Source organism: Pseudopipra pipra, chromosome 3 (assembly GCF_036250125.1).
Source record: "Pseudopipra pipra isolate bDixPip1 chromosome 3, bDixPip1.hap1, whole genome shotgun sequence".
Taxonomy (NCBI): domain Eukaryota; kingdom Metazoa; phylum Chordata; class Aves; order Passeriformes; family Pipridae; genus Pseudopipra; species Pseudopipra pipra.
This window is the reverse complement of record NC_087551.1, coordinates 54,562,672-54,586,321: the sequence shown is the minus strand read 5'-3', so window position 1 is coordinate 54,586,321 and position 23,650 is coordinate 54,562,672. Positions and strand designations below refer to the sequence as shown.

At 39.0% G+C, this 23,650-nt stretch overlaps 1 protein-coding gene across 3 annotated transcripts in view; it reads right to left on the bottom strand.

Moving 5' to 3' along the window:
• Positions 1-23,650, bottom strand: part of SYNJ2 (synaptojanin 2) — a 68,786-nt gene that overhangs the window by 31,432 nt on the left and 13,704 nt on the right. Inside the window, exons 3-7 of one of the 3 annotated variants that reach the window (XM_064649250.1) lie at positions 16,175-16,445; positions 13,579-13,804; positions 5,233-5,316; positions 3,417-3,478; positions 581-677 (exon numbers count right to left, since the gene is read on the bottom strand). In XM_064649250.1, the coding sequence (XP_064505320.1) occupies positions 581-677; positions 3,417-3,478; positions 5,233-5,316; positions 13,579-13,804; positions 16,175-16,445 (740 nt within the window). Of the gene's footprint in view, positions 1-580; positions 678-3,416; positions 3,479-5,232; positions 5,317-5,541; positions 10,563-13,578; positions 13,805-16,174; positions 16,446-23,650 lie in introns of those variants that run through there. The other 2 variants (XM_064649251.1, XM_064649252.1) reach the window with 2 other exon arrangements.

Below are 23,650 nucleotides of genomic sequence, written 5' to 3'. Positions count from 1 at the left end.
TTCTACAAGGCCTGACATCCTTGCTTTCAGGTATTAGATGTGCCTAGGGACATTCAGGGGCCAGGAAATTCTCTCTCCATACACCAAACTGTCTTCTGGAGCTTGGGCAGACAAATCCCAACACAATCAGTGCAAGATAGCTACTTCCCATTACTGTTAGAGCAAGACAGCTTAGTGATGCTAAGTACCTATGCTCAGTGAGCAAGGCTCGGGGCCTGGACCCCAAGCAGTTCTGGCAAATTCACGAGGAACCTGACTGCATAGGTGGCTACATACTCTGCCAAAGCCAACCAGGATTCATTTTTGCAAAGGTGAACTACTCTTAAGAATATTAGGACAATTTCTTTTAAAGTTTGGTTAAAGAGAACGTACATAAATATATGAAGAAGTAAGCAGAAAGGAAGGGCTGGAAATTAAGCCATGAGACTAAGAAACACTATTCTCTCAGTCTGTAATGTAGTAAAGAGTTAACATAATTTCTTTAGATATAGTATTCATCACCTCCTGGGCCAGAAGGGAAACAGAAGAACATGGAGGCTCAAGGGAAATCAGTGGTTAAAAAGAAAATTATTGCTTTTACCTTAAAAGCTCTGTTGAGCACCTCCTCTCCTCCTCTGCTTCCCAACAGGTTAACGATCACTTGTTTTCCATACTGCTCTTTGAGAAGCATCATATGCCTACAGCAAAAGTAACCATAATAGGTACTAAACAAAACCATGTTATGTTGCCTACTACCATTTTCAAAATACACAAGTAGAGATCACTGGTTGTTTCATCCAGCAGATAATTTCAGCCACATCGTCTACAGAAGTCTCCCTCAGTTTCCTTGCAATCAATTATTAAAGTATAAATGTTGAAAGTATGCAATTAAGGGATACAGTATTTTGTAGTGTACATAGAGAAAGAAGCATCTTAGGAAAGAGGCCTCAGATCTTTTATGTCACTGTTAGCTATGACATTGCCCTTTGTACGCTCCCACCTCTTGGCTGTCAGCCTGGGAACTACATGGGAAAGACAAGAAGAGAGGAAAACGTATTACACTTCAACAGGAATTGCCAAGCATCTTGCAGGGCTGAGACTAAGAGTCAGCAGCAGCAATGGGGCCTAGAACTCCAATGCCAAGGCCAGAGAGGCACAAACACACGTCATAGGTCAAACATCTCTGAGCTACTACAGCGCTGAGACATTCACCTCAACTTAATTAAATCAAGCAGGAAGGTTAATAATCGTAAGAATTGCTGCACTGGATCAGACCAAAGATCCTTTTAGCCAAGTTGTCTGGCCCAGATTCTTCAGGAAAAACACAAAATAGGACAAGCAAAAAGTGGAGTGGTTTTTTTAGTCTATGCCACCAAACTCTCAAAGCTGACATTTAGATACTTTAAAATCAAGAGCTTTTAGCCAGATGCAGAGACACCCCTTCTCCCCTCAATACATCATTTTCAAGTCCACATGCATGTACTACAGAAGCCATGCCAGTCCACCAGGAAACAACTAGATCTTAAAGCCAACTTCCATCATGTACAAACACCACCTCTGTTTTCACACAGTAAACAATTCAACTCAGAACTATTGGTATCATTCTTTACCAATAATAAATACCCAGCACTTACTATAGGTGTGTACTCAAACCATATCTTATGATTAGTTTTAGGAACATATACTCTGAAGTATCTATGTCAGATTGCTAAAGCAACTACTTACTACTTAAGTAAGTAGTACTTAAGAGGCAGCTGGATAGACAAGAAGAATAAAATAAATAGTCACACACATGAAAAGTTACTACATGCTGCAAGATCCTACCTCTCTGCCAAAGTTGCTTCCTTACAATAAAACTATTGAAGCTCAAGTCACCCATTTGGGTACTGTAAGCAGAGTTTCCAGAGGATTTCTCAGGGAGACAGGATGAAAAAATATCCACTAACAAGATTACCATTCGCTTCTCACAGAGCCTTCTCAACACAATAACCTATCAGATGGTTAAATGTAACAGGCTAAATCCACTCTAACACTCTCAGAAAAGCTGTAGCAGGTTGTTAAATTCCAGTGTATTTTTCCATATAAGCAGTCACTTATTCCTTGCCCATTTTCAAAGGACTATCTTTTGCAAATCAGTAAGAAGAGATATCTCTAACTTCATCTAATCTAAAGGCACAAGGGGAAGAAGGAATAAGTGCAAGTTGGTCCCTATGTTCATGTTTCTGACAAGAAAGCTATTCACCAGTTGCATTAGGGTCAGGGCTAAATGGTCTTACGGAGTTGTTCCTTCCTGAGGTACTCTCAATTTCACAGGCAGTACAAGAGGATGATTGTTTTCCTCTTACATGAAATATATCTGCTGTGGAATGCAAACCTCTAAGATGGAGCTTCAGGGACACTGGCAGGGCAAGTTATCATGGCACCAGATGGCCACAAGACTATGAGTCTCAAAGGCACTTGAAGTCAGTAGAATTTAAGAGCTCTAAAAGCTTGGAAAATGTAGGCCAAGAACCTTTGAAAGAGGGACTGCTATGGTGCACAGTCCTTTAAGATTCTAAGCCCTGATTCAGAGTCTTCAGTGCTGCAAAACCAGTAACAGTCACTAATGTCCTGTTTGCTAACAGTTGCAGTAAATGAAATCAAGTAATTAAGAGGCCTTATTCAAAATCAACATACACTCCGATCTGCCAAAACCTAATCAAAACAGAAATTTATCACATGACATGGCACTTACAAGGTGAAAATTTCCCACAGCCCAAATTCTTCATGTCCTTTTTAGGCACTGTTCCCATGGATTTCAGTGGAAATATGCCCTTAAAGGACAGCACTTCATAGTCAGACATTCAAAGGAATCAAGGTAATGCATGTCTTTTTCTACAGTTTCCAGCTGACACAGAGTCTTAATGGCTTAAAAAGGTATACAAGCCAGTCCTTGTGTAAAATAGAAAAGCATCAGCATAACAGCATCATACAACACTGGTCATGAATAAGACAGTGCTATTTCTGTATAGGAGTAAAACAATGAGGAGAAAAACAAATCCAAAATGGAGTGGAAGCAGTGTTTACCCTTTAATTACCTGGGTTACAGTGGTAGAACACACATGATATGTGTACCTTAAGTGTAAATTCACATTTGTTTGCTCACAAAGGGTTACAGAAACCTTTCTTTTGCATATCACTTAGTATTTCTAAGATTTTGCAGAAACAAGCCAGAAGATGAAATTAATTCAATTACCACTGAAAACAAGAAGGAAAAAGCACAAAAGTAAGTGACTAAATTAAATAAACCAATTTAATAATCTGCAACAGCGGGGGGATTGGCCACATCATCTGAAAGATGTTTCACATTATCTCAGGATTTTCTAGGAAGACAAAGCTGTGGAATCTTGGTTAAATGCCAGGCTGCTGTGTTACTACCAAAGCGGAACAAAACCTACCTGTCAAAGGCAGGTGCATTAGCTTCCAGACCTCTGTTAAGCCTTAGATGACGGGAACCAACCTAAAATAAAATATTAGAAGAAAAAGAAAAAGAAATAATTTCTTAAACTGCTAGAGTCCTAAATCACTAGATGTCTCTGTTTTTCCTTCAGAGTAAAACATCTTTTTTAACAGCACCAGATACCTCTAGCTCCAACCACCTCCACACAAAATATCCTTAATACAAAAGCCCCAGCTTTTATTAGACAACATTTACAATTACAAGTGAAAACACAACTATCATTAAGCAAAGGGATACCTACACATCTTTTTATGGCCAAACAAATCACATTTCTTTGCCACCTTCCTCTCGCAAATAGCACACACTGCCTCACACGAGCGTACTGTGTGCCCATTCCTACTGCCCTTGTCTTGGTAGAAAAGGCTGAAATTACACCAGTTCCATCGGCTGTATGTCCTGAGTTCTTTCAAAAGAATCAGAACAGTCATTCAAATATATGAAGGATGAAATACTGTGCCATCAAACTAATAGGACATTTAATATGGATATCAACAACAGTAGCCTTAAGTTTCTTTTGAATGATAGCTATTGTTATTACAGTATGCAGAGGGCTTCTTTCCTCTCCAGAAACTACACTACTAAGTATTTACAGGATCATGCATTGTTTCCTGTACTTCATCATCTTTCTTTGTTTTTCATGAGGTTGGTTTCTGCAATTTTTTCTAACACTAGTGCCAGTACATTCACATCCAAGGAGTAAGAATACATAATCTAATCCAGATTAGGCAAAAAAACAGACCTACTAAAAAGCTGAAAATTCTGTTTAACTAGAGATGTTACTCACCAGCCAAAAATACTCGAGGAAAAGCTCAATGGCTTCATAACATACAGAAAAACAGTGCTGTATACAGCTACTTCATGGGCAGGATGTGCACAATCATACAGACAGACTTGCTTTATAAAAAGAAATAAGTATTGCACTGGATGGTGCTAACACACAAGAACAATCCTTTAGTCATTTCCTTTTGTGCTAAATCCAGTAGCTCTGAATAGTACAGTGCTTAGATTTAATGATTTTTAAAAATGTATCAAATAACCTTTAAAGCATCTAAAAAAAACCAGCTACATGATGCATTTTCTGTACTAACATATATGTGCATACTCATTTCAGTTGCTTATCCCTCTGTTAAGAGAATGCAAAGAGTGGTAGGATGATTCTTATTTGAGTTTATAACTGTGTATAAACTGCAAGTAACAGACCATTAAGTTTGACACAATAACCTCCTGATAAAATCCTACATCTCTGCCTTGCAGAAGATCAGGTTAGATCATTATCACCCTTTTGACTGAAATCAACACACCATCCAGATATTTTATTTTGTTTCAAGGCAGCATGTTTCTACAGAGCTCCTGGTATTGGCAGATACTTCAGTTTTATTGTGGAGGTCAGTATCATCAAGCCAAGCAGGCATTTCAGAAGAATAGGTTATTCCAAATCAAACTGAAAATGTTATAAAGATATTGCTGTAAGCTTCAGTTTATAACATTAGGACATAGTCCCTTACAAACAGTTCCCTGTAGAGGCACTCAAACACACAAAAATGTTAAACTTCAGTTACCTGTAGCCATTTGTCTGGTGTAGTTCTGTTTATCTAAACACAAAAAGCTTCCTAAAATGAAAAAGCTCAGCATTTCACAGAATAAGCTTTGCAGCTCATTTAATGAAATATAAATAAATTAAATTTTATGTTAATTCTAAATTATAAGTAGCAAGAGAGAGATAAGTAAAGTAGGCTTTTTGATTATTTGTTTACCTGATGCCCTGTTTGCTCCCAAAACAGTGGAACAGAACCTCTGATCTGCACAAAAGAAGAGACGTCATCATCCAAGTAAATTGTCTGCAAAAATAAAATAAAGGAGTTCTGCAGTTAGATCTATCAGTCTGTGACCCCTTCATCAGGTGACAGTTAAAGAAACTGAACTCAAAGGGTAAAAAAAGTAAACCATGTATCTCACTGTATCCACTTACTGCTCAGCTCCTTTTCCATAGTGTCACAGGCAGTGGAACAAAGAACAGTGTATTTGCTTTCATGTCATCACAGCAGATTCAATCCACTACTCACCAGAAACAAGAGAAAATTTAAAACATCACCACTGCCAAGAAGGAAGGAATCTTTCATGCACAATGAAGATGGATTTGATCTACTGGTGGAGATACTCAGACCAGCTATATACTCTCCCGCTGTCTCTCTCACAAAACTTAACTGTGCAAAATGTCATTGCTCCTTGTGACCGATGATGGGTAATGTCAGGTGTGGGATAAGCTTATCTCCTGCTGTATTTACTATTTCTTATTTCACTGCGTGTTGTGCCTTGTCAGAGAGTCCAAATAAAACTCAAACCAGCAGCTTTGCCACTCCCACTCCGAGATACAGTGAACAGCATGCGATCTACTTCTTTTCCAGGAGGCTTACAGCAAGAGGCTCCAAACCCCCCATTTCCTTCTCTAACCAAACCTCAAGCTCTCTCTTTACATGTGTTCCTATGATCACTGTTAACAAGCTGATTTTGAGTTAAATCTATACGAAGTACAGACTGATTTCCCCTTTTGCCTTCCCTCTCCACCAGCCCCCAATCATTATATGTTAACCTAGCACAAAAGGTGCTATCTTCAGATTCAGTGTGACCACAGAGCAACTGTGCAAAGCCCAGCTCCCTCCCCTAGGCTATACTTAGCAGCGGAATCCTGGCTGTTTTCCACGGGGGATACATGACACACGATACACATCTCCGTTATCCCATGCATGACAATGAGTGTTCTGCAGCCCTTCAGAGGAATGGTATCCAGGTTATCCAGGTAGTTGCTCTCTAACCACACCATATCATTTAGCACAACTGCTGCCAGCTGGCTAGTAGCTCTGAAAATAGAACAGAACATGAAAATGGGTTCCTCTACAGCTTTAATGTGGTTTGTCCTTTTGGAATTTGCCCTTAGATGTGGCAAATGGGTGGCTCAGGGAAAGTGCCTGACCTTGACCTCTCATCTTCATAAGCACTATCAATGTACAATTTTTAGAGCTACATGTGTGAAAAGAAGTAAAGCTGCACTAGAGAGGTAAGTGTTTAGATAAAACTGCTGACAGAATATTTAAGTATTATTTACCATATTTTTTGAAGAGCACTTAAAACTGTCTCCATTTCACTAAGATGAAAGATTTAAGTGGCTTTGTTATGGACACAATGTCAGTGTTGGAATGATAGCCAGCCCAGATTTGATTTTGATTATGTTTTGATTTTTTTAACCTCTCACTAACAAACTAAGAACCCTTTCTCTGTTGCATTGCATCCCAGCACAATCTCCTGCAAGAGAGGGGAGTACTCAGAGAAGCTTTCTTGAAAGACCTCTCTCACAGTTTGAGTAATGTCGCTCTAACGTGCTCTCCCATTAAAATTTTCTGAACATTGCTGGTACCTGAGTGCAGGAGCTAATTACGATGGCAACACATTGGTGCACCTTTTCTTTGCATTTTTATGCTCAGAAGAGTTCATGCCTCCTGCAGCTGGACTACAAGAGGAATAAGCAGACCCACCTTCTTCCTCTTTATCACATTCTCTCTGAGACAGGTTGTGCCAAAATGAGCCAATGACTTCTCCACACTGAATCATCTTTTCACTCACAGTCATGGGCCCAGAAGAGCTCATTCCAAGGTAAAGCAAATTAGCAGCACTACAAATTAATAGACAGTCCCAGCATTATCCTGACTAATATTAAATGAAGATCAGGTCCTGAATCTATGCGAAAAAGACTCAGGACTGGCTCACTTAAAAATTTGACAAAAATCATCACCTTAGCAGTGAATGAGTTGAAAGGAATCATCTACTGATGGCAAATACAGAAAAAGCTTTACCTGAAGTACAATTTGTCCACTCAAACAGCTTGCTACAGAGGATCAATTTTCTTTACAATCTCTGGAATGTCCTTGTTTCCACATCTAACTGCAAAACTGACAGCTCAAGTATCTCTTCAACCAGGTCTTCTAGACATCCAGCTGCAAATTCTCTAAACCCCACTGATTAACAGATAATAATTCCAATTTAATACCTGCAGTTTGACATCTTCTTGAGCTACAGTTTTAATGAAAAGCATTTCATCAGTTACAGATTATGAATATATAACCTTCTTCATTCCAAATACAGAAGAAAAATACTGACCAAACATTTCTGCCTTTCTGCATTAACAGATGCTCTATTTCCACTCATTAGTGAGTTAACAGATGTTTGTTGCTACTATCACTCACATTTTCTGTTCACTGGTTTTGACCCATTACCTCTTCTGTTTTCTTCTCTATTAACCTGTCCATTCAGAGAAATGAACAAACATCAAAATATTCAAACTACTTGGGGATCATTCCTGTGAACTAAACAGGATGCCTAAATCTTTAGGCAATAGGTTGGGGGATCCTCTGTCAAGCTGAGGTCTAATACAGTATGGACCCCCATATGATGACAGAGTATTTTAAAGAAACTGAAATTTTTATGCATATCGCCATGTAGCTTATAGAAATCAGCCTCTCCAGCACATTCATAAGAAAGTACTCCACATTAGCACCTTTTTTTTTTCTGTTCACTTACAGGGCTCATCATTCTGTTTTCTGGAGCAATTCTCTGGATTTCTGCAATCCTTTCACCTCACTCTCATGATCCAGAAGAATTCAACATTATTTTCTTCCAAGCTGCCAGTGAACTGGAAAAAGACCTAGTATTTTTTTAATGAGTGGGAGACTTAGTAAAATTACTTTGCCAGTCATTCCTTCCTAAACAGACTGGAACCATTTCATTAAGCATTATGACTCCGCAAATCTTCCCCCACTACCCTTCATTCACCACTCCAAGGAACATGACCCCTGATCCTGACACTGCCTTTTAGCATGTCCCTTGACCTATTAGTGGTAACAGACTTCCTACTAGCAGACTTGTTAAGCAAGGAGGTTTAAAGACTGAGACTAAGAGGACTTTTCAGATCGGGAATGGACATAAATAATACCCATATACACTGTAATTTTAACTATTTGTTAAAATCTTAAAAAAGCACTGATAATACATTCAAGTTAAAATTTTACTAATAAATAACAGATTCCAACTTTGTCGCTCACGCACGGACAAGTGCAGAATTTCTTTTCTCATATTCTTCACAGCCGTGATCATTTTTTGTGCACAATATCATGTTCTCTACAGCACATATCTGTCCCACTTTTTCGTCGTTCTATTTTTGACTTTATTACCCTGTCCTCTAGCAGATCCATCTCCCTTATTCTAAGGTACTAGACAAAAGATAAAGAGTTGTTTAAGAAAATAAAATTTAAAAAAAAATTAACAGCACTTTGTATCCAGAATTTTCCTGTCCTCTGTTTTCCTTAACTCGTGGACAAGAAATACATCCAAGAAGATCGTACTGGTTTTCCTCTAAAAGTTCAACAAAAACCAGTTACTTTTTGGACAATGCTTTGTCATTAGGATTGATGTATACTGCTAAATCTCTGTCTTTGGACTTCAAAAACTATTGTGGAGTCTTATCTCTTCCCTTAGATCCAAAATGACAGCAAGTTGTTGCCTACATGCCCCAGGGAGAATTTTCATTCCTATCAAAACCTCGAAACACTTGAAGACTAATTCAATAATCTCAAAGAGTCTGGCCCGTAGTACAATCCAATCCAGTCAGATGCATGAATTTTCAGACAGGTCTCCTGAAGTGTCCCATCAGATATCACAGTAGCAACTGGATACTCAATGTGGAAGACCTCTTTGCCTTAATAATAGATTGCTTGTCCTGTGACCCCCTGTGTTAGAATTTGCCATGTTTTTCTTTCAATTCCTGTTGTCTTTTTGGCCTCCTTCTCCAGCTCCAGTATCAAGGGTGAAAGTACTGACAGTTCAATAGGACATTTTTCAGTTTTTCTCTTCTGTTGCATAGGGCCAGACCTTACTCCTGTGATCCTTCCTGGTAACACGACCTTCACACACAGGTACTGCTAGTAAGCTTCTGGGCAAGAAGCAAACATCTATGTCAACCAGTTGGTTCTAATCCCAGCATGCCATGCCCATTCATTGCCTGGAATAATTTATTCACTAATCTCCATCACTCAGCTTTGTGAGAAAGAAATAATCATTCAATCAAAACTTCAAATGGCAAAATTCATTACAGACTCAGGGGGCACACAGAGACATAGTCCATGACGAAATGGATACTTAGATGGCTTATTCTGAGATCCCCAGCTCTGCCACACAACCCACAAAGAGCATGGACAACAGATGGCCTAAACATACCAATCTGTGTGTCCCTTTAGCTCAGACCACAGGATCCAAGGATATACTTGCCAAAACAATCCTTTTTTTGCCTTGCCTGCGGTCATACTAATTTGATCCAGAAAATAAATTAACCACATGATTGCATCCATTCCTCTCCTGGAAAGCTCTCCAAAACGATCCAGGAGTTATTGTGAAATGGGGATCATTTTCCTTAATCCATGCCTGACATTTTTTTCGTAAATTGGAAGAAAGGAAAGGTTAATCCAAATTCATGGTATTTCCTTTTAATGCTTTGTCAAGGTTTCCATTTTCTTTACTGAATAGTTCCATGAAGGGGAAAACAAGTGAAACCACTCATTTACCTTTGGTTAATTAGAATTGTTCCCTCTAAGTCACACACTAAGATACACTCTTAAGTGTAGCATGACTGTAGAATAACTGTGAAAGGAGTTGAAAAGTAAACAGTAACAGGCACACAAACTAAATGAAGAATGCATGCCAGTTTCTCAAAGCTATCAGCAGAAAAAAATTAAAAGAATGCAACACAGTCTCAACTTCAAAGGATTACTAGGAGGGGAAGAAAAGGGGAAGGGAAACATTTAAGCTACAGCTGAGAAACAAAGACTGAATTTAAAATTACTTGAGGATTAACTGCAAAGTTGCAATAGAAAGGGCTACCAACCCATTACAAAATACTGTCAGCAAATCTGGAAGTACACATTAGAGAGATTGCCGTCTTTTCTCTTCCCTTCATTTTGCTTTTCCTTAAGTGTTTCCTCTAATTTTTGTTTTCTTCTTTCTCTGTAAAGACGCAAGCCAAATGATCAAATATCTGAAAGACCTACTACTAGCTTTTCTTTTTTTTTTTAAGCAAAAGTGAAGTAAGATATTTAACTTTTCCCCTCTTCTTCTCAAACACTGTGAGTCACAGCAGTTTAGTGAGCCCACAAAAAAATGACTCATTGCAGAGCTAAAACGACACAAGGCTAACTCAGTGGGAGACCAAAGCATACCATCTATGCATAAAAGAGCTGCCTGGAGATAAGATTAATTGTTTCTCTCTCTTCTAAAAACAGGAAAATGTTAGAAGCAATTCCTACAAAGGGGCGAAAAAGTCCTGGGTTTTCAGAATCCTAGGGTGCTATTTATCCATGAAAGCACATAGCCAGCATGCCATTATACTGTACAGGCTGCAGCAAATGGAAACAAAATGTTATTCAGCCAAGATATTACCTCATAGGAGATTAGTCAGTAGTCTACTATGAAAGTAGGAGAGAGTTTATTCTAGGACTCTTCCTTCAAGGGGATGCCAGCCTGAACTGGATCTCAGGCATCCCAGTGGTTAGCCCAACTTTGCTTTCTTAGGACATGCAGCTTGGTAAAACTAGCATTTGGCACCAGTAGGAACAGCAACCTTCTTTACTTCTTTTAAAACAAACCCAAAGAAAAACACACAATCCTTTATAACTGCAAACCCTTGCTATAACTTAGAACCTACTCGAGCCTTTCATTCTAAAATCATTTCACTCTTTCACTTTTGCCAATCCAATTGAAAAAAACACCCCAAAGCCTTCGGTCCTGCACTTCAGCCTCTGGCTGAACAGAAACAAAGCACAGCAGTTCCCATGAAGAGCCCAACCCAGCCCCAGCTAAGGGAAGCATTAGCAATCAAGTACTGTTTGAGGAGCCAAGCCTCAGGTTCTCTGCTAGAATGGAAACACCATCTTATTTTTCATGCTAATCATTTGCAACATGATGTACTCCAGGAATATAATTAAACAGAATGAGTTACTTCTGACCCAAATAGTGAGCAGGATAGCAGAAGTATTTCCCATAATTAGATAACTGCTAAGTGCAGCGCTACGAATGTGAGACTGATCTGAAAGAAAGCTGATAACCCTTTCTAACATTTTCTTTCCTTTGCATTTCAGCAAGAGAACATTCTTCAAATCCTAAGTAACATGCTCTGCAATAATGCTCATGAGAAAATACTCAACTAAAATAGCAGAATGCACCAAGTTATTACTCAAAGTGGCATATCTCCCTTCTGTTCCCAAGTTTCAGGGGAAAATTTCTCTTTTCAGTAAGTAGTTCCATCTGCATCCCCCAATGCACTGACAGACTTTCTAGAAAGACGTAGATGCTGCAGGACGACTTGTAGTTAGTTTGGAACAGAGGCGCAGAAGAGTATTATTACCAGAGAATTCAGAGGCTGACATTAGAGAACCAAGCACTGCAGGGGAAGAGTTTAGCATCCAACAAGCAGAATTGGAAGCTGGAACACTAAGTGGAAAGCTGTCAGCCTTCCTGAAAATGCAGGCAAACAAGGAAAACAAGGGACATGAGCAAAACGTCATCCACATCCCCATGAGAACACTGATCACTGGGTAGAAGTCACACATATAACACTGTCCATGCTTTGAGCACATCTTGGGAATCAAACCTCACAGCAGGCTGGGAAATACCAGTCTGCAACCCCTCCAGGCATTCTCCTGAGGAACAAAGCACTGTCAAATCTAAGGTAGCTCTACAGGTGCCTTTAGGCAGAACCAGGTGAAGAGGTTAAAGATGCAACATAAAGGGAACATCTTAGAGGAAATTTGGAAAGTACCCAAACATTGCTGCCTGTCTCATGCAGTGGGATAACAAAAAGGACCACATCAGCTGTGAGCTGCTACATTCATGCACTGCCATGAGGAAATACTAGTAGCGATGAAGTATGGGCACATCCGACAGTGGATGCCATCCTCAGCCATGAGGCACAGTCCTGCAATGACACACTTTAACTCTTCTGGAACAAGCAATGACACAGCTTAAGTATCTCTACGCTATACTCACTGTGTCATGCTCCCCTTATGAGCATCACATAAGCAATCTATTTTCACTGTACATGCACCTAGATATATAGACACATATATACACATATAAAACAATCTATGCTACATGTGCAGTTGTGTAGATCTGCCCAGAAGATGTTGAAAACAACCAAATTTTAGGAGTAAATCCTTATCCTTTGTTGAAAACTACCAGTCATTTTTCTATTCTGTTTATAAAGTCATCCATTTCAGTATGATGGTTCTGACTGCTAGTAATTACTACTTCTGTTCAAAAAGAAAAAGGTGATTGTAATTGAATAAGTAAGCACTCATTTCAGCTTGCACTGAAGGCTTCAGATTCTTCAGGGTCCAATGTGTTTTACTGACTTTCAAGGTAGCAAGCTAAACCATGTGTAATAAAACCAACTGACTGTTATTTTGTTTGGCAGTGCCAATCAAGGGAGCCTGCTGAATGCATTTCACACACATATTTTGTCTCAGCATCAGCTTTTACCATATATGTATAAAACTGTCATACCACCTCTCACTGGAGAGAATCCCCCACAAATCAAAGAGGAATATAAAGCAATCTCCTCCAAAACGAGTTGAACTGGAATTTGCCTGACTCTGAGATGATGCTATTTTTTCTACATTTTCTTTAATAGCAAAAGATGATTTGACAGTGAACTTTACTAGCCAAAGATGATTTTCCAGCAAACAGAGTACCTTTGCTGGACAGCTTACTGAATAGTTTAAAACCTCATGTCTATATTTCACTACAGTATCAAATGGCCAGACTTTCACATTCAGGGAAAAAATCAAAAGTATGTGAAAATCGTGTGAATTAGAAACACAGAAGAAGAGCAGATCACAAAGAAATGTTTAATGGGCAAGAACAAATAGATCTGCCATGCAGTGATATTTTAAATATTCTTGGAAAAAACACTTGCTGAACTCCTTTAATTCTTGTTGGAAATTATGCCCCAATTAAATACGAGTGGACTAAATAATTCGAAGCCATTGGATACATCCACTTACCTGCTCTGTCTCAACAAAGTTAGACACATGTCCATCATCATTGACTCCTCGAACGTGGAACCGGACACCAGCTCGCTCACAGCTGATGCGAGAGATGAGGCAGGCTTTTGCCTTCTTGTGGGAGGCATAAACAGTGCGAATGTCCACCACACCACAGATCACTTTCAGCAACCAGTCAGAGCAGTTCACCTGGTAGTGTTTGAAGGGCACATGCAGTAGCTGGTTCCTGAAAGGTTCAACAACATACAGACACATTACTGAATAAAATAAACAGACAAGCATGGGTGCCACCTCCCAACAATTACTAATTGAATCAATTAATGCTTTGTGACCCCTTTTTTGTTGTACCTTTCCTTTATCCAAAACCAAGAAATATCAGGTAGAAACCCTTGTGAATTGCTCCTGTGAACTGAACATGGTAAATTTTAACACCACAACTACCACCAAGGTGCTGCTATCTTGTACCTGTATTTTAAATTCAGGTGCAAATGCCACCTCTTTCAGTTCCAGAAATACATTTCTATTTAGTAACTTTTTTGAAAAATTACAGTGCTGTCAAGCTAATTATTTTTTCGAACATTACTGCCTGGATCTTAGCACTCACTACAGGATGAAGAACCAGTTCAAAATCCACTGGGATTTTCAGACAAAAATTTCCAAGCAGAAATTGGAAGTCAATAGAGATACTGCAAAAAGTGCTACTAAAATTAATAGAAACGTCTGTTCTAACCTTCAATTTATTTTAAGATCAACAACCCAAGAAACCTATCATGCCTGGTTAACAGCAACTAGTCTCTTCTATTATGATGTTTTTCCTCATTTCACTTTTCAAAATGTGCCTTTAGTCACATAAGAGGGCCAAGAAAATCCCATTTATGATCATTTATTTCTCAACAGCAGGTCTGTACAAGAGTTATTACACCTAGTAAAACCTCTGAAGAATCGTTCTGAAAAAGCAGCTCTAAAACAATTATTGCTCTTTCTTTCACCCGTTTCTCCTAGTTCTATTTACAAAGGAAGTCCTCACTCGGACAAATTCCAGCAGAATTTTCTTTGTTGCAGTTCATTTAACGAGCAGTTTGTGTTGCTTATAACTAAAGTCCTCTGACACTTTTCATCGTGTTACTATTTTTCTCATTGTTTACTTTTCTCAAGAATCTATTGTTTGGTCTCAAATTTCCCATATCACCTAATCACCTCAAGATAAATTTTCTTTGGAAATCTTTTTGCCCTAAATGTGATGTTGTCACCATTCATCTCTGTTCTAAAACACATAGGAGAATGGAACCTCTTCAAGGGCTACATCTAGATTAGCCAGAAGCAGCAAAGAATGAAAGTTCAAATATACTTATCTTCCAAGAGGAAAAGTTTCAAAAGACAGCACAGGGAAAAAAGTTACTTTAAAGGTTGTTTCTTTGTTAAGGGATATTTCCAGCTTAGGAGACTCATCATTGGAACACAGCTCATTTCTGCCATGTGTCTGACTTGTCACGCTTGGTGAGATTTTTGAGATGGATGCAAAATTATCATAGTTGAAAGCAAATACTATATTTCTCTCTTTGAAGTTAAATTCAAAACACTAGATGTTACCAGGTAAAAATCACATCATAGTTAGAAAGATTATTTAGCCTCACTGAACTGCTCTCTCATGTTAATTTATCATCCATTATGAACTTTTTTTACTTATTTAATATTCACCTACTTTGGGCCACATGACTTATCGCACATTCTAGCAACACACCCACATTTAACCCTCCCAGTTATTTTCCACCTACATCAAACCCTCATTTATTTCCATTACAGCTATGCCTCCCGTGTGACTTTTTGTTTAAAAAGAAATGAAAGAAAAAGAAAAAAAAAGGATATAGAAATTCAAGCATTCTGCCAAAGCTTGTAAAGCAAACCAACCAAATTACATCAATCGCAAACCCACCTAGGGAAGACAAAACCCAGCACCGTGTTTTTTCCTTTCCCCTCAACCAATACTTACCACAATAAGAAATACTTTTTCTGTGCTTTAAAGGCACAAGAAAGTAAAAAGCACAGAACAGTGTATCACAGGACTTTCCTTCGTGCAACATACACTTGCACTGAACTGTAAACATATTAATATTAATGTCTGCAATATAAAAACTAGGGCACATTACTGAAACATTAAGCTACAGACTTCAAACACATAAGCTATTCAGAAATAGAAGATACTTCAACGTAGATTTATGGAAACAGATTTATGAAAAGGTCAAGTGCAGGTTTCTATTAGATAACTTTAAAGTAAATTATTAGAAAGAACTGAAGGGGAAACTATTAATGACATGTTTCTGTAATGTGAGCAATAAATCTTGTGTTTCCTTCTTTGAAGCGTAAATTGTCATTTTATAATTACTTTTCACTGTCAGAGTATTTTAATTAACAGAAGTTAATTGTTTGACCCAGGTTTACCATGAATTCACTAAGGCCACATGCCCTCTAAAATGACACGTCAATGAAATGAAAGAAGGTGCACCTGAAATGCACGTTCATTTCCCTCTGAAAGTGTCTGACCAGTAAGATACAGGTGGGGACCACACAAAACTCTGGTGTAACATGCAGTACTAACCAGAAGAACGAGTTACCAGATTCATAGTCGTTATCACCCTGCTTCTGAGCCCGCAGAGTCAGGTCAAAGTTTGAGCCTGCATTAGGCCATGAGAAATAGAACATCCCAGAGTTCAGTATTTTCTTCAAGGCAGTAACACGCTCATCTTCCTTAGTTTCTTCCTGGAGAGGACAGAAATCTGTTCCAGTAATTTTATAAACTTCAGTGTCCAGGATTTTTCCCACTGACGTACAGCCTGTCACCAGAACCAGAAAGTGCAGACGAGCGTTCCCTAGAAGGTGACAGATAGTTACAAAAGGGTTACATACAGGTGAACATAGTTTCTCATCGGTGCTGTCACATGCAATGCTGACAAGGCTCCAGCAGAGGCCAGCGTCTTTGCTTCACAAGATAAATACAAGAGACAGTCATGCATGCTGTGCTCTTTACATTTCTGAATTCCTCTTAACTGCGGGTGACTGCAATTGCACAATATTCCACACTACTTATCCATCCACATCCTTTGCTGCATTAGAGTGTTTTTCCCACTGACTTTATGAAAAGCATTTTTTGAAGCTTGCTGTTGGGACATTACTAAAAAAATCAAATGTCACCATCGTAGAGAACAAACAGCATTCAGATTCTTTACTGGCTTCAGCTGAAGCTGGATGTGTTCAGTCATTTAAAAAAATTCAGTATTATCAATTCTTGAGATTTTAGTTTTTATGTCACAAAAAAAATGTACACGATTAGACGACACCAATTATCATAAAAAGAATTACAATTGCCATGGCTGTGAAGCAAAATGTGAAATCATGAAGCAGCTGAACTTTAGGGCCCCAAAACTAAAAAGCTAAATTTTGAAGCTTCAGAACACCACTGTAATCTGATCTCTTGTACACAATCTCTGCTCATTGTCTCTGAAATTATAATTAAGAAACAGTAAAACAAGTGTTCTGAGAACATTGCTTTTGCCAGGGAGAAATTGTTTGATTCACTTAAATTGGCCTGTAATAGAAACAATGTCATCCTGTTCACCCTAGCTAGTAAGAAAAGGTGGAAATTAGCCAAGATTTATTAATTTAGCATAGCAGAACCAACATCTGACCTCCCAAGAGCAAGTTAATCAGCTAACGGCACAGTGACAATCTGGGACAGTATGGCTTCAGACAGCAAAAGGGAACACATTTTTTAGGATCACTTTTCAGCCCTCCAGGGTGACTCATCATCTCAAAACACAGAACAACATTCACACAACTATTTTTTTTCTGAAACACCAACAGAGGAGTCCTTGCTTTGAGATCACAGGCTGGCTACAGAAACTTGAGTTAGGGGTGGTTTTCAGCAGGGGCAGAATATTTGCGTAGGCACGTGGGACTGGCATGGCAGGACAAGGTGGGAGATTAGATCTTATTCATTCTGTTCTGCTGACTCCAGTTTTGCATAAAGGCCAGTGTAGGTGGTATTTACTAAAAAGCTCCGTTCATCACATTTCTTTCTGTAACAAGAGCATGCTGTGTTCTCCTTCTTGAGTGCTTTCAAGAAGTTCATATTCTGTGCTTTTGACACTGCAGCAGAGTGCTAGAAATACATAAAACCTGACAGTTTATTCCTCCTTTGCACATGACTGTGCATAACTAAAAAGAATTAAGAATAGGAGACACATCAGCTATCATTATGTAGTTCATAACTGACTAAATACCGTCTTGCAGCCTCCAGAAAGGGTTAGGAGGAGTTAGCTGTCTCTCGGGATAGCAAATAGCTTCCATGACTTAGTTGAAACCGTGCAAAACCGATCAACTCAAAGTAAACTTCAACCATGACAATTTGGGAGCAATGTAAAGAAACACTACTAATATGCCTTACTATCAGTTAGCCTCGGGGATAAGGAAAACAGTAGTGACAGACTCGGAGAGCTGGCTGGCTGGGATGCTGAGACAAAGAGTACAAGTCCTTTCAATGCCTTCAATGAACTTAAAAGTTTCCTAGACAGTTCAGAAGAGATCAAATGAGAAAGTCAACATTAAAATAGCCAAAGAGAACAAAAGTTTAATAACAGTGAGCTTGTTATCTGTGGTTCTGTCCTTTGAGAAGCATCCAACAGGTAGAAAATAACTGAATCTAAACAAAGCAATCCTTTAAGAAGACAATCCTTTAAGCATGACAGAAAAGCCAATTAACAGTATAGTTTTGCCTTACCTAGAAACTTGCTATTGCTCAGCAGAGACTCTAGACTCTTTTTACTACCTCCTCCACTCAACTACTCACCCCCCAAATGGAATACACATCTGCACATTCGAAGGTCCAACATCTCTACTCCCCCAGATCACTAGCTAATAAGCTCAAAAAGAGCAACCATAGCTAGGAAAATATTGAATTGTTCCTGAAGCATCAGGAGATTGTTTTTTTGAAGCTGTAATACTTTTCTGCCACTGTGCAGTAACCCCGTAGGAAAGAGTTGGGGTTGTTCAGCCCGGAGAGAAAGGCTCTGAGAAGACCTTATTGCAACTTTTCAATATATAAAGGGGGGCCTATAAAGAAAGATGGAGAGAGACTTTTTACAAGGGCAAGGGGCAACACTTTAAAACTGAAAGAGGGCAGGTCTAGATTGGATGCAAGGAAAACGTCTTTTACAATGAGAGTGGCAAAACACTGGAACAGGTTGTCCAGAGAAGTTGTGGATGCTCCATCACTGGAAGTGTTCAAGGCCAGGTTGGATGGGGCTTTGAGTAACCTGGCCTAGTGGAAGGTGTCCCTGACCATGGTGGGGGGGTGGAAGTAGATGGTCTTTAAAGGTCCCTTCCAACCCAAGCCATTCTACAATTCTATATATACACACAATAAGTCTCTTTACAGTACTCCAAATTATGGAGCAGCTGTCACGCACTTCTCATGATACCTTTGGACAGAGACAGGCTGGCAAGGCAGTTGACACTTACAGCCCAGAAAACTGGAGAAAAAGGATGAAAAGAAACAAATAGATTTAAGGTATGATAAAGCTAGCTTGCTTTGCCATTTTGTCCTCCGAGGCTGCTCTGTGAGCTGAGGTGGTCTTCAGATCCCTTCCAACTCAGCATATCCTGTGATTCTGATTCTGTAATAAGGCAGAAACATAACATTCCCAGTCATAGGAAAAATGTTTCTGCTTATTTGCCCATCTCTGAAAGTCTGATTATTATGAAATTACTAAAGAAAAAAAAAAGAAAAAAAAAGAAAAAATCCATTTATTTCTCAATTTAAACTTCAAAAAGTCATTGTGGTTTCTTTTCTGTTATGTAAGTGTCAACAATCCATAATCTTTCCTCTTGAAAATAGATATGCACATGAAAACTGCTGTAACAACCACAAACTAAATGCACTTAAATTTAAGAGTAGAAATTACTTAAATTGCTTCAATCAGAATGTATGCTGCTCCTGGAACAAGTAATTTTTATAAAAAGCATAATTAAAATCAACTTTCTCTATCCTAAAAAATTCAAATACTACATTATTTGGCAACTGTTCAGTCATTGCATGGAAAATAACATTTTTAGCTGACAAGAACTTACTGAAAATTTCTTTTAGTTCCTAAAATATTAATTTTTATTATCCAAGTAAATTTCATAAAAGAATGCACAAAGTTGCACTCCTTGTTTGCACCCCACAAACAAACAAACAAACAGTCCTGCTGTGAACACAACATGGAACTTCCTATGGTAAGTGGATTTGCGAGGCCATCATACAAGGAAGAGAAGATTTTTTAAATTGGTTTTGCTGCAAAACTGTTACAATATCACAACTTTAATGAAATAGATCAAACTGAAACATCCAGATATTCCTTAAACCCAGAAGGTATTTCCCCTTAAAACAAGACTATTCCTTTAATCCCTGCAGTCTTAACTTTTTGAAACTGCAGTTCACTACCATTTCCAATTCTATAATGAAATTAAAAATACTTCTCCTTTTAAGTTTCCAGTAAAATTGTTTTATACAAGTAGCATTTGAAGTACCAGACTAACACCAATCACAAGAAAAAAACATCAGCTAGTCCAACCCACCTGGCAGCATCATCAAGAAGCATACTATGGGGTTACAATTTTTAAAAGGAGCTAAACAGTATTCCAGATATTTATAGTTCTTCTGTTCAGAACATGAAGAGCAACGTTGAAAGAAAATTGCTAAAGTTATGAAATGAGCAGTCATCCCTTAAGTGCAAGCTCAAATAAGACTGAAAGTTGAGTTTTAAACGCTGGCAATGCATCCTTGAGATCAAAGGGAGTATTAACGCTAAATGAATTCTCTAAAGTTGGTGGCCCTGCCCGTACTACCACTGCAGCCAGTCTACAGAGGCTCCCGGCTCTCAGGAGCTCCCTGCATATCTGGAGCATGGGACAGGTCAAACTCATATCTTGAAACAGGAGTCCAACAGTTCTTATAAAAAAAAAAAGTAATTAATGGAATACACTGGGTGGAAAATTTATGCTAATTTCCTCTTGATTTCATGTGCAACACAGTAGCAGAAAACATGTTACATTGACCTGAGAGCTTCAAGGTGCATCATGAATGGGACCAGCACTAAGGCAAATAAAACACAATAAAAAAAGAAAAAAGGAAATTTTTTTCCTGTCAAGTGATCAAGGCTCCAGAGCTGGCTCTTACATTTCATTTTGTACCAACCACCACATCAGCTGCAGACTACTTACTGTCCCCCATCTTGGAAAACATTTTTTTTTCCTTTAATTTATACAAACAGTTTTATGTACCATCCTAATTCATATTAATCTTTCTAAATGGTACACATAGGTAAAAGTGCTTTAGGAATGTAAGAATTGCAACTGAAGATCACAATAGTAGAAATATCCCTCACGTCCTTGTGATGCAATCTGGAACATTCTAAAGAAATCTCTGAAATAATTTTAGAGCAAGAAATGAAGTGTTCCTTATTGGTCATTCTTTCAACACATCCACAAAAAAGTAAGACCCACCTACAGTACTAAAGAAAAAAAAATTCTTTCAAAGCTTATTGGTCAAACTTTCACCTCAGATAAATGGGTAGAAATGTTCATGTATTGTGACCAAGATCATTATTTTACCCCATTATAGTTATAAATCACAATAACCACCTGTAAAGAACACTTTCAAAGAAATTGAGAAATGTTTTGCTCACAGCGATATGTGCCAAATACCCTTTTATTAGGTTGCACAAGAGAGGCAGAGGATGAAGAATATTAGGCACAGAAACAAGACAGTAATTTCCATCCATTTTTTCAAAAGGTCTTGTGAAACCAATTGCCTTTATCCAAGTTGAACAGGAAACGGACTTCTGGAACGTCAGACCACACAGTAATAAGCTGCACTTTCTGTATTTAACCTCTTCACATGACTCAAAGCAATTGTTTCCCCTGTAGCTTATGGGATGACTTCCGTGTTGCCTATTATGAGCTGTGGTGAAAGAGGCAATATTCAATTCTTATTTTGTCCTTCTTAACTGTAAATATTTCACTCAAGACTGCATTTTCCTTTTAGAAATGAATTTGCTCCAATTTTTGCTCTTTCTCTATTCCATCACAGTCATGCCACCACCTTATGTTCCCTCAGCCTGTTCCATCTCCACTCCATATATACCTCCACTTCACTTTACGGTCCACCGAAAAACAATTTGCAAGGTATTTTTGGCTCTTGTCTGTCTTCAAAAATAGCAACAGAACACAGCAGAGCAGTAGATTTTAACCACCGAGCTAAAAATTTCTGAGGACATCTATCGCAGAATTACGAAAAAACCCAAGATTTTTCCAAACTACCATTTTAGTCTCAAAGATACTCCTTCTCCCTCTTCTAAATACAATTACATTTTTAGGAAATGTGAAAAAGCAATAGAAGACAGGTACTTAGTTGTCCTTTTCGCCTTTGAAATTTATTCCTCTCAACTACACATTGTATCTATGCAAGAGCGAGAGTATATACACGAATGAATTCAGAATGCCTCCCCAAATACAGTAGCTGTATTAAACTAAACAACCTATGTGGTGATGGTGTTAAAATACCACCTTATATATGCATCTCTTCCTGACATTACAGCCTAAACCCAATACTGCAAAGCCAGCTCTTTTAACACTTTGCTTAAGATGTACTTGTCACTGCTAGATCCTCTTTGGCAGCAAAAACTTGGCTAAGATACAGCTCAGAAACACTGTACAATTCATCCTACTGCCATCCATCTCACAAAAGAAAGCAGAAGAACTTAGTGAGTCATGTTAACAGACATAAGTACATAGAAGTGAATGTTATTACTGGTGGGAAACATTAACTTTGTGAGTCAGTTTCACATATTTCATCTACTTTCTTGTGAAAAGCACGGTCTACTTTGGCAGGCATACAAAGTGATTTATTTGGATTCCTAAGCAGAGATATTTACAGATTAATTAAAGTTTTCAGACACATCTTTCATTTCTTGGCAAAGAGTCTCCCCTTCCGCTCTACAAAGATACTCTTAATATCCCAGTGGAATGCATTTTCACAAATATTTTCAGTTAATTTAGTACTTACGGTCTGCAAGTTTCCAGTAGTAAGAAAAAAATACTGATACTCCCGAACAAAGTCTGTATGATCACTGATGCTCATTGAAGAGCTGGCCAATTATGCCTTGTTTGCAGCAGCTATAATACACTATATTAAGAAGAAAAGTTACATTGCATTCCCATGGTGGGTTGACCCTGGCTGGACACCAGGTGCCCACCAAAGCTGCTCTGTCACTCCCCTCCTCAGCTGGGCAGGGGAGAGAAAAAGTAACAAAAGGCTTGTGGGTCGAGATAAGGACAGGGAGAGATCACTCAACAGTTATGGGCAGAACAGACTCGACTTGGGGAAATTAGTTTAATATATCACTAATCAAATCAGAGTAGAATAATGAGAAATAAAACCAAATCCTAAAAACACCGTCGTCCACCCCTCCCTTCCTCCCAGGTTTAACTGTACTCCCCATTTTCTCTCCCTCCTTCCCCACAGCAGCACAGGGGGATGGGGAATACGGGCTGCAGTCAGTTCATCACACATTGTCTTTGTTGCTTCTTTCTCCTCAGAGGGAGGACTCCTCACACTCTTACCATGCTCCAGCACGGGGTCCCTCTATGGGAGACAGTCCCTCACAAACTTCTCCAATATGAGTCCTTTCCACGGGCTGCAGTTTATCAGTAACTGCTCCAGTGTAGGTCCCTTCCATAGGATGCAGTCCTTCAGGAACAGACTACTCCAGGCTGAGACCCCCACAGGGCAAAAAGTCCTGCCAGCAAACCTGCTCCAGTGTGGGCTCCTCTCTCCACAGGGCCACAGATCCTGCCAGGAGCCTGCTCCAGCATGGGCTTCCCTCAGGGTCACAGCCACCTTTGGGCATCCTCCCGCTCCCTTGTGGGGTCCTCCATAGGCTACAGCTGGATCTCTGTTCTACCGTGGACCTCCATGAGCTGCAGGGGGACAGCCTGCCTCACCATGGGCAGCACCACAGGCTGCAGGGGAATCTCT